The sequence below is a fragment of the Giraffa tippelskirchi genome, chromosome 4, assembly GCF_054371585.1.
Source record: "Giraffa tippelskirchi isolate mGirTip1 chromosome 4, T2T-mGirTip1v1.2.pri, whole genome shotgun sequence".
Classification (NCBI taxonomy): domain Eukaryota; kingdom Metazoa; phylum Chordata; class Mammalia; order Artiodactyla; family Giraffidae; genus Giraffa; species Giraffa tippelskirchi.
In genome coordinates, this window is record NC_137278.1 from 96,980,416 (window position 1) to 96,992,562 (window position 12,147).

Consider the following 12,147-nt stretch of genomic DNA (forward strand, 5'->3'; position numbering starts at 1 on the left):
TGTCCCAGTTCAACTTATTTCATTCTGATTCCAATAATTAATTTTCTTATTCAGACATAGGGACACTGTCTGAAGGGACACTCCATTCTTTTCACATCTTTCCATAGAAACAGTACATAGTGTTATGATAACAATTGATATTTTCACATCTTCGAGCTAATTTCTATTTAAAAATCATTTCAGGATCTGTGGTGCCAAGTCATTGATATGTCTGTGCTGTGGCTGCTTCTGGGCCTCCTTGTCCTTACAGGTGAGTGTGCTCCATTTTCCCAAATGACCTTGGAGATGGGAAAGATAAGCATGGGAATACAGCGGTATTTCTGATACTTAAACTGCAGTGGAAAAAAAACTGCAGTTTTTTCCCCCAAGCTGTTCAACAAATCCTGGAGTTGGTAACAGCCATCGACAGTCTCTTCCCAGATGCCTCACAAAAGGAGGGAGTTCTCCAGAATGAGGGGTGCGCTTACAGCAGCATTGCTTGAGGCCAGACTTTAAATCTATACCATTGAACAATGCTCACTGTTCCTCTATAAAAATTCTTTCACCAAAAGTACTTACTGAATTTATTAATAAGCCATATACTTCTACAGAGGGATTAAGGTGATTTACCACTGTAAAACTAATGTAATTCAATAGAAAACTAGCGTTTTAGAGATCACGGAGATGTGACTTAGTTAACCACTGAGGCTGACATTGTTGCCATGCTTGAATTTCAGATTTGGTCCTAAGTTTCCTTGCAGTTGGGGCAAAGAGGAAAAGGTCATGTTTTTTGACAAAGAAAAAGAGGAAGCATAGTGTCTTAAGAGAAGCAGTTTTTTTTTTTCCCTGGATCTGACATTTAAAAACTTCTCAAATGGGGCCAGCTTTACATTTATTCCTTTCTTTCTTGATCCACCAATTCAAAAAATATTTTTAAAAAATTTTACAAGGAATTTTGGGACTATAAGAAACTAGTGAAGAGGAGACAGATGATGGAATAGAAGGATGTGAGCTCACCTCTTCTTATGGAAACACCAAAATCACAGCTAATTGCTGAACAAGCATCAACAAAAAATGCTAGAACATACCAAAAAAGATATCCTACATCCAAAGACAAAGAAAAAGCCACAATGAGATGGTGGGGGGGCAACAATCTGATAAAATCAAATCCCATACACGCCAGGTGGGTGACCCACAAACTGGAAAATAATCACACCACCAAAGTTCTCTCACCTGGAATGAAAATTCTGAGCCCATGTCAGTGTCGCCAGCTTGGGAGTCTGGCAATGGGAGGAGGAACCCCCAGTGAATTTGCCTTTGAAGGTCAGTGGGGTTTGATTGCAGGAATTCCATAGGACTGGGGAAAACTGAAACTTCACTCTTGGAAAGTGTACATAAGGTCTCGTGCACACCAGGAATCAGGGTAAAATGCAGTGACCTCATCAGAGACAGGGTCAGACTTACTTGCTAGTATTGGATGGTCTCTTGTGGAGGTAGGGGGAGTGCCTCACTGTGAAGAAAGGACACTAGTGGCTGCAGTTCTTGGCATGAGCCCTCTTGGAGGCCACCGTTTTCTCACCAAGACCTGGCCCCACCCAACAGTTGGTAGGCTCCAATTCTGGGACGCCTCGGGCCAAACAACCAACAGAGTGGGAACACAGCCCCACCCATCAGCAGACAGGCTGCTTAAAATTGTCCTGAGCACACAGCTGTCCAACAAACTATACTCCCTGACACATCCTTGTCCACCACCAGAAGGACAAGACCCAACTCCACCCACCAGGAAGGGCAGGTTCCAGTCCCTCCAACCAGGAAGCCTGCACAAGCCTCTTAGCCTCATCCACCAGAGGACAGACAGCAAGAACTACATTCCTGCAGCCTACAAATCAGAAACTGCAATCATAGAAAGTTAGACAAAATTAGACAGCAGTGGAATATGTTCCAGATGAAGGAACAAGATAAAAACCCAGAAGAACAACTGAAGTGGAGTGAAGTGGAAATAGGCAATCTACCTGAAAAAGAATTCACAGTAATGATAAGAAAGATGACCCAAGACCTTAGCAAAACAATGGAGGCACAGATCAAGAAGATACAAGAAATGTTTAATAAAGACCTAGAAACAATAAAGAGCAAACAGAGGTGAACAGTACAATAACTGAAATAGAAAATACACTGCTGCTGCTGCTGCTAAGTCGCTTCAGTCGTGTCCGACTCTGTGCGACCCCACAGATGGCAGCCCACCAGGCTCCGCCATCCCTGGGATTCTCCAGGCAAGAATACTGGAGTGGGTTGCCATTTCCTTCTCCAGTGCATGAAAGGGAAAAGTGAAAGTGAAGTCACTCAGTTGTGTCCGACTCTTAGCGACCCCATGGACCGTAGCCTACCAGGCTCCTCCGTCCATGGGATTTTCCAAGCAAGAGTACTGGAGTGGGGTGCCATTGCCTTCTCCAGAAAATACACTAGAAGGAATCAATAGCAGAATAACTGAGGCAGAAGAACAGATAAGTGAGCTGGAAGACAGAATGGTGGAAATCACTGCTGCAGAACAGAATAAAGAACAGAACAGAATAAAGAAAAAAAGAATGAAAAGAAATGAGAACTGTCTAAGAGATCTCTGAGAAAACATTTAATTATCAACATTCACATTATTGGGGTCCTAAAAAGAGAAGAGAGAGCAAGAGAAAGGACCTGAGAAAATATTTAAAGAGATAATAGCTGAAAACTTTCCTAACATGGGAAAGGAAGCAGTAAGCCAAGCCCAGAAATAGTAGAGTCTTGGGCAGAATAAACCTATGGAGGAATATGCTGCTGACATATAGTAATCAAACTGACAAAAATTAAAGACAAAGGAAAAATACTAAAAGCAACAAGGGAATAGTAAATAATGTACAAGGGAACTTGCATAACATTATCAGCTGATTTCTCAGCAGAAACTGCAGGCTAGAAGGGAGTGGCATGATATATTGAAAGTGATGAAAGGGAAGAAACTACAACCAAGAATACTCTACCCAGCAAGGCTCTCATTCAGATCAAACAAAGAAATCAAAAGCTTTACAGACAAGAGAATTTGGCACCATCAGACTGACTCTGCAACAAATCCTAAAAGAACTTCTCTAGGTGGAGAACAGAAGGCCACAACTAGAAAAAAAAATTACAAATAGAAAAGCTCACCTGTAAAGGCAAACATACAGTAAAGGTAGAAAATCATCTGTACACAAATATGATATCAGAACTATCAAGTGTGAGAAAAGGAGTACACAAATGCAGGATATTGGAAATACATCTGAAATTAGAAGACAGCAACTTAAAACAATCTTGTTTATATACTGCTATATCAAAATCTCATGGTAACTGCAAACCAAAAATCTACAGTAGGTACACACACACAAGAGAAAAAGGAATCTAAACACAACACTAAAGTTAGTCAAAAAAAAAAAATCACAGTAGAAGAGAACAAAAGAGGAAGGGAACAAAAAGGAGCTACAAAAACAAATCCAAAACAATTAACAAAATGGTAGTAAGAATATGGTGGGGGTGGTGGTGGTGGTTCAGTAGCTAAGTCGTGTCCAATGCTTGCAACCCCATCGACTGCAGCCTGCCAGGCTCTTCTGTCCATGGGATTTTTCCGGCAAGAATACTGGGGTGAGTCACCATTTCCTTCTCCAGGGGATCTTCCTGACCCAGGATCAAACCCACAGACAAGTGTTTCCTGCATTGCAGGTGGATTATTTTATCACTGAGCCACCAGAGAAGCCCTATGTATTGATAATTACCTTTAACATAAATAGATTAAATGCTCCAACCAAAAGACACAGACTGGGTGAATGAATACAAACATAAGACCCATACAGATATTATCTATAAGTGATCCACTTCAGATCTAGGAAAACATACAGACTGAAACTGAGAGAATGGAAAAAGGTATTCCATGCAAATGAAAATCAAAAGAAAGCTGGAGTAGCAATATTCACATCAGACAAAATAGACTTTAAAATAAAGACTGTTAAAAGAGAAACAAAATGAACTTTAGGGAGCATATCATATAATGTGACTAGGGAGAGGCTACAGGGCAAGAAATAATGAGTAGCACAACCAACTATTATTAAGGGTATTTGTCACCAATTATAAAGATAAAAGTGCACTGATTAAAAAATAAACAAGAAAATGTTGGCTTATTTAATTTGTAGTACACTCATAAAACATCAAGTCACTTCATTTCCTCATTTCTCTTAGGTTACTCATTGAAAGTTTTTAAAGTAGTATTTATTCTAAAATACCTGTATTTTCAGATGTCAACCCCATGAAGCTCTTAATAAGAAAATAGAACTTTAAAATGCATTTACGTAAACCTACAGTGGGTTTCCCAGGAGGTGCTAGTGGTAAAGAACCCATCAGCCAATGCAGGAGACGTAAGAGACACAGGTTCAATCCCTGGGTTGGGAAGGTCCCCTGGAGGAAGATCTTCAAGCCACCCCAGTATTCTTGCCTGGAGAATCCCACGGACAGAGGAGCCTGGCAGGCTACAGTCCATGGGGTTGCAAAGAGTCAGACATGACTGAGCGACTTAGCATACAAACCTACAGTACACAGATGATGATGTGCAACAGATATACTTCCCCAAATCTGCATATCATGAAGATTTGATGACATAATCCAATTTAGTCAAAGATGAAATAAATAAAAAAGAGTAATCTAATGCAAAGTCCTTACAAGCTGCTAACAGTGAGACGATTCTGTCAAGGGGCAGTCTCCTGCTCTCTGTAGGTAACTTGTTGCTGGTTCAGGTGCCCTCCTGATGTGAACTATAAATTCTAGGGAATGCCTGCCCCTTCAGTGACTAGAATACGAGTTAGAGAGAGAGAGATGGAAGGGCAAGGAGAGAAAGGGAAGAAGAGGGAAGATGAAGCCTGATGCAGAGATCTGGCCCTGGACCTCACAATGCATCCTCCCTTCTTTGCTGTCTTAGGCTCCCACCTAGAAGTGTGCCCAAGAGCAGGGAAAGCCAACTCTGAGTCCAATTTACCAGCTGTGCCTTCACTTTGACTCTGGGTTGAGATCCCAGGGAGATCAGGCTTCATACTATGTGTTTCTCCAGAGCAAGCACAAGTATCTCACCCGACTACAGAGTTAGCAGTGTTTGAGGGAGAAGCTCTGAGGGTTCACCCAAGACCCGAGATGAGGACTAGCTTATAGGGAACACAGGATCCCTGCTTTGATTCCAACACACCCACCCAACAGCATGGTTCAGCTCCAGAGGTTTGCAAGGAGTATAACTGCTCCAACTGTTCCTCAAGCCCATGGAAGAAGAGGTGAGACACTAGTTTCTGTAATCACTTAGTCGCTATACTATAAATTTCAGAATGCTTTCCGTGGCTGAGTGATTTCCACTGTCACTGATTTTAGTTTGGTTATTTTTGTTAGTATCACTTCGTAATGGACAGAAGTAGGATCAGAACTCCTAGTTCAACATCTCAGACTGACACTTGCTCCATTTGTAGGTTCATCGGAAAGCAGCAGTTGGGGATGCTATGGAGATATCCGGACCCTCCACACCCCTGGGGCGTCTTGTGGCATCGGAAGGCGTCAAGGCCTGAGCTACTGCGGTATTCATCATCATCTCTCCACCCTGCCTTCCTCCTCTTCTTCCTCTTTCTCTCAGAAGGTGACTCCTTTCAGCAAGGGTGTCTTCCACAGGACTTTGACGCTTCCCTCAGGAGGCCATCCTATGCCTCTCTGTCCTTTCCCACAGTTTTGGTCCTTTCAGCATATCCTTCAGGTCCCCGCTGCCTCCCACAGCCCCGCCTAGTGGAGTGGAGAAGAGGGTACTAGATGTGGGGTCCCCAGAGCTTGTCTGAGTGTCTTGGTTCTGGGGCTTCAGCAAGTCACTCAGTTCTCCTGAGTGTCTACTGAAAGTATAGCACCTGCTGTAAGGTGGATGAGAGTGCTTGTGAAACCAGTAAAGTGGACTAGCCAGTAAACTAGTATTGATCCTCATTTTGTCATTTCTCATTATTTCATAAACGTGTAAGCTCACATGCTTTCTGGGTGTCATTTTAGGGTAGAAAGGCAGGCAGGGGTGAGCATACCTGTCAGGGAAACTCTGAGGACTCCTTGAAGGGTTGGGAGAACTTTTCTCTCACATTCTGTGTGTATGGGAGCTGGTTTTCCTGGGTCCCTCTGGGATGCTTAGGGGCCAGTGGTGCATCTGCCTATGGAATTCCGCAGGTGGGACAGAGCAGCCCCTGACAGCCCAGCTGAGGAGCACCAAGGATACTTCTCTGGGCATAGTGACTCAAGTTCAAAGGAAGAGAATTACAATCTCATGTCTAGGAATGGCCATCAGGGATTTCAGACCAAAACTTGGACTTCTCAGTCCTAGACCACTGCCTGGGTCCCTGGAGTGTGTTTTCTCTCTCCTCTTGAGTTCCTGTTTCAACACAAATCACCTCAACCTGCCTCCTTCCTTCTATGTTTGCTGTAGGAGTTCATGCTTCTGAAAAGCTGGCTGAAATAGACATGCCGTCCCTCCTGAGATATCGACCTATCATGCGTGCTGTTGGCCAGAAGTACTGCGTGGACCCTGCTGTGATTGCTGGTGTCTTGTCCAGGCAGTCTCATGGCAGCAACGTCCTGGCCAATGTGGACGGTGTGGGTGATGGAGTCAGGGTGGTACAGGTAACCTGCCATCAGTCATGATATCTCATATGTCACTTCTCACAACCCAAGGGGTTCCTTCATGTTTGTTAATTTTTTAAGAAAATATTTATTTATTTGGCTGTGCTGGGTCTTAGTTGCAGCATGTGGGATCTAGTTCCCTGACCAGGGATTGAATATGGGTTCCTTGCATTGGGAGCATGGAGTCTTAGCCACTGGATCACCAGGGAATTCAATGTTCAAAAAACTCAACATTCAAAAAAGCTAAGATCATGGTATCTGGTCCCATCACTTCATGGCAAATAGATGGGGAAACAATGGAAACAGTGACAGACTTTATTCTCTTGGGATGGAAAATCAATGCAGATGGTGACTGCAGCCATGAAATTAAAAGATGCTTGTTCCTTGAAAGAAAAACTATGACAAACCTAGATGGCATATTAAAAAGCAGAGGTGTCACTTTACCGACAAATGTCTGTATAGTCAAAGCTATGGTTTTTCCAGTAGTCATGTATGGATGTGAGAGTTGGACCATAAAAAATGCAGAGAGTGAAAGAATTGATGCTTTCAAACTGTGGTGCTGGAGAAGACTCTTGAGAGTCCCTTGGATAGCAAGGAGATCAAACCAGTCATTTCTAAAGGAAATTAGCCCTGAATATTCAATGGGACTTCCCTGAGGCTCAGATGGGAAAGAATCTGCCTGCAATGCAGGAGACCTGGGTTTGATCCCTCAATCAGGAAGATTCCTTGGAGAAGGAAATGGCAACCTGCTCCAGTATTCTTCCCTGGAGAATTCCATGGACAGAGGAGCCTGGTGGGCTACAGTCCATGGGGCCACAAAGAGTCAGACATGACTGACCAACTAACACACACATTCATTGGAAGGACTGATGCTGAAGCTGGAGCTCCAATACTTTGGCCACCTAATGCGAAGAGCCAAATCATTGGGAAAGACTGATGCTGGGAAAGACTGAGGAGAGGAGGAGAAAGGGGAGGCAGAGGGTGAGATGGTTGGATGGTATCACTGACTCAATGGACATGAGTTTGAGCAAGCTCTGGGACATGGTGAAGGAGAGAATAGCCTAGTGTGCTGCTCCATGGGGTCACAAAGATATGACTTAGCGACTGAACAACAAGATCACCAGGGAAGTCCTCCCCTCTTTTTATTTCCTTCACATCTATTGTTGCTGATGGCTTCCCTGGAGCACAGTTTCACAGAATACAGAGTGAAAGGTGCTCCCTGGAGCTGGAAGAGCCCAGCCCTGCCTGAGAGATGGGACCAGCACTTCTGCCTTTCTTAGAGCCACAATTTCTTCAACCATAACCTATTCTGGATTTCCAGTAAGGCGATAGTGCAGGAGAGAGATCACAGACTGAGTTCTTGCTCTATTGTGTTGTAACCACGTGACCTTGGATAAATCACTTACTCTCCCTGGATCTGTTTCCTCATCGACAAAATGCAATCTCAGAGAATCATTATGAAGATTCAGTGAAACAATGTGAAAAAATAGTTGATATTTGGTGGATTCTCAACAAATATTGAATTTTCTTTCCCTTGTCTTCTGTCTACACAATTCTTAGTTGTGAAGATCAATTTCATTTTTGTGCTAATTCTGACCAGGATCACTTACAATCAGATAGAACCTTTCAGGGAACTGTTGAATTCCACTGTTAAATTAATTCTGTGCTGGGGAAACTGGGATGGCAAAGATGACAATGAGGCTTTTTCCTCTGTATTTCACATTATTGTTGTAGTTGTTGAGAAACCTTTAAGTATTGCAGTCATAATTTAAGCTTTTAGGAAAATATATTCCTCAATGACCTTTAAACAGGTTCCCCTAAGTATGTGACACTTGACAATTTAGAAGTACTTTCAAATACTTTATCTTCTTTTGGTCTGGGGACTCACCCAGATGGAGTTGGAGGGGGTCAGGGAAGACAAGTCATCCATCCTTTACAAGTTAGCAAGTGGATTTGCAAGGACAGAGTCATTGCTGCAAAGTCTCCTGGCAGCTGGAAAATGCAGAACTGGGACCGAGGACAACATTAATGATGTTATCACCAGTGTCATTTCTCCTGCTCTGTTCTGCCTTCTTTCTAAAATCTCATTCTTGAGGAAAGGATGAGCCATCTCCTTTGAAGATGAAGAAATAACTCCCCAGAGTCAGACATTTCTCCTATGTACGGTGAGACACACATGGTATCTAAGAAAAGTCAGAAATAGCTCCAGACATTCAGATATCTGGAAGAAGAGTTACGAGTACAGATAGAAAAGCCCCTTTCTAACCTATTGGGGGGCGGTTGTGTTTACAGCATAGGAGGAGGGCATCAGACTGGTCCCTACACTGTGTCACCTCTGGTCTCCAGCTGTGTCCGTCACCATTACCCAGAAGCCCTTGCCCACACTTGTAGATTTATTATTTACCCTTGGGGAGATTGAAGGTGGCAATGGTTCTGCCAAAGGAGGAGGAGAGAAAAAGAAGGGAAATGAAAAAGTAGCCTTGATCCCAGGAAGCTGCGAGACCCACTGCCTCTCTCCCTGCAGGACCCTGGTCTTTATGCCCCCATATCCTGGATCAGTGAGGCCCAGGTTTCCCGAGTGACTGAAGTCCTGACTGTGAGAATCAAAGAAATCCAGAGGAGGTTCCCAACCTGGACCCCTGACCAGTACCTGAGAGGTGCGTATTCCCCATGGGTCGGTTTCCTAGCATGAAATTAACAGGAATGCAATGTAATATGTTGCATCCGATTCCCCCAAACCTCAGTTGTCTCCTGAAAAGCAACTAGCAAAGAGAATTTGAGTTAACTGCTGAGCACCCCGCCACAGTAAGGGGCTGTGGGGTCAGCATTAACCAACGACACAAATTCTAGGAGGACTCTGTGCCTACACGGGAGGTGCTGGCTACATCCAAAGCAGCCAGGACCTGAGCTGTGACTTCTGCAACGATGTCCTTGCACGAGCCAAGTACTTTAAGAGACAAGGCTTCTAAAGCTTCAGCTCAAACCCAAGATCACTATCATGTAGCTGGCATCAGCCGTTACACAAATAAAAGTAGCCAATGAGGCCAATAACTGCGAATCTGAGTTTGCCTGGATGTCATCAAAATAACGTGAATCACATTAAAGAATTATTACCTGCATTTTGTGATCTGATGTGTGTGTAAATAAAGGGCTGTGTCTCTTTAAAGGTATTTCTATTGGGCTTCCCAGGTGGTTCAGTGGGAAAGAATCTACCTGCCAAGAATCTCCTGCCAAGACACAGGAGACATGGATTTGGTCCTTGGGTTGGGAAGATCCCCTGAAGAAGGAAATGGCAATCCACTCTAGTATTCTTGCCTGGGAATTCTCATGGACAGAGGAGCCTGGCAGGCTACAGTCCATGGGGTTGCAGAGTTGCACATGACTGAGCATATATGCATGCATATGCATGCATATATGCATGAGTTGTAAGTGGATTTACATGAAATGCTTCCTGTACCTCATTGGCTTGCATTGCTGGATTAGGAAATAAAAATACTAGATTCCAGTTAAATTTGAATTCCAGATAAATGATTTTTTTTTTTTAGTCCAAGTCCCATGCAATATTTGGAACACAACCTAGACAGTGTATTAAAAAGCAAAGACATCACTTTGCCCAGAAAGGTCCATATAGTCAAGACTATGGTCTTTCCAGTAGTCATGTATGGATGTGAGAATTGGACCATAAAGAAAGCAGAGAGCCAATCACCAAAGAATTGATGCTTTCAAACTGTGGTACTGGAGAAGAGTCTTGAGAGTCCCTTGGACAGCAAGGAGATCAAACCAGTCAATCCTAAAGGAAATCAACCCTGAATACTCACTGGAAGGACTGATACTGAAGCTGAAACTCCAGTACTTGGGCCACCTGATGCGAAGAGCTGATTCATTGGAAAAGACTCTGATGCTGGGAAAGATTGAAGGCAAAAGGAGAAGAGGGCAACAGAGGATGAGATGGTTGAATGGCATCACCGATTCAATGGACATGAACTTGGGCAAATTCCAGGAGATGGTGAGGGACAGGAAGGCCTGGGGTGCTGCAGTCCATGAGATCGCAAAGAGTTGGACATGATTTGGTGACTGAACAACAGTTATTGTCCATCTGAAATTCGCAACCCTATCACTGATTTCTTTGAAAAAATTCATAGATTCAAAATTTTATTGAAAACTTTTAATGAGAAAAAGGATAAGAGGGTGGCCAGACCCATCTGCTGGGGGGAATAGCTTTGAAACAGTAGGGAAGGTGGCAGGGCACAACCTTTAAAAAAAATAACATAGTCATTGAGGATATAACAAAAACTAGTTAGAACCAACTAGGTCCAAGAGTGTGAACATTTTACTTCTGGTGTGCCCTGATACTGGAAAAGATTGAAGGCAAAAGGAGAAGGGAGCAGCAGAGGAAAGAAAGTGAAGTCACTCAGTCATGTCTAACTCTTTGTGACCCCATGGACTGTAGCCTACCAGGTTCCTCTGTCCGTCCAGGGGATTTTCCAGGCAGCAGAGGATGAGATGCTGAGACAGCATTACTAACTACTGGACATGAATTTCAGCAAACTCTGGGAGATAGTGCAGGACAGAGGAGCCTGGCATGCTGCAGTTCATGGGGGCACAAAGAGTTATATATGACTTAGTGACTGAACAACAAAGACCCTGAGTCTCAGTATACACCCATTCAAATATATTAGCTAAATGACACACCCCCAGGTACCATGACAGTTCGGAGGTCCACGGTAAAGGGCCAAAAGGTGGGCAGTGGCCCAGTTCCTAGAAATCTTTGCCTCTTCTCCAAAATAGTTGTTATAACCCTCTCACTCATTACCCTGTGAAATTACACAGCCCATAAAAGCTGACCACCCCCTATTTCAGGGCCTCTCGCTTTCTGAGATGGCCCATAGTCTGTCTGTGGGGTGTTTCTCCCAGGGCCGCTCTCCCTTCCTGAGACAACCCCATGCACTGGGGTGGCTCTCATTTTTTGATACAGTTTGCATTCTGTTTATAAAATGTGTTCAGTTCAGTCGCTCAGTAGTTCAGTTGAGTTGCTCAGTCGTGTCCACCTCTTTGCGACCCCATGAACCGCAGCACGCCAAGACTCCCTGTCCATCACCAACTCCCTGAGTCCATCCAAACCCATGTCCATTGAGTCAATGATGCCATCCAGCCATCTCATCCTCTGTTGACCCCTTCTCCTGCCCTCAATCTTTTCCAGCATCAGGGTCTTTTCCAATGAGTCAGCTCTTTGCATCAGGTGGCCAAAGTATTGGAGTTTCAGCTTCAACATCAGTCCTTCCAATGAACACCCAGGACTGATCTCCTTTAAGATGGACTGGTTGGATCTCCTTGCAGTCTAAGGGACTCTCAAGAGTCTTCTCCAACACCACAGTTCAAAAGCATCGATTTTCGGCGCTCAGCTTTCTTTATAGTCCAACTCTCACATCCATACGTGACTACTGGAAAAACCATAGCCTTGACTAGATGGACCTTTGCTGGCAAACTAATGTC

General features: G+C 43.9%; 1 protein-coding gene across 1 annotated transcript; it reads left to right on the top strand.

Moving 5' to 3' along the window:
- Positions 1-207: 207 nt before the first annotated feature.
- Positions 208-9,623, top strand: LYG1 (lysozyme g1). Its single transcript, XM_081484459.1, has 5 exons — positions 208-250; positions 5,478-5,582; positions 6,461-6,654; positions 9,179-9,311; positions 9,505-9,623. The coding sequence occupies exons 1-5, from the start codon at positions 208-210 to the stop codon at positions 9,621-9,623; spliced, it is 594 nt and encodes a 197-aa protein (XP_081340585.1).
- Positions 9,624-12,147: the final 2,524 nt, after the last annotated feature.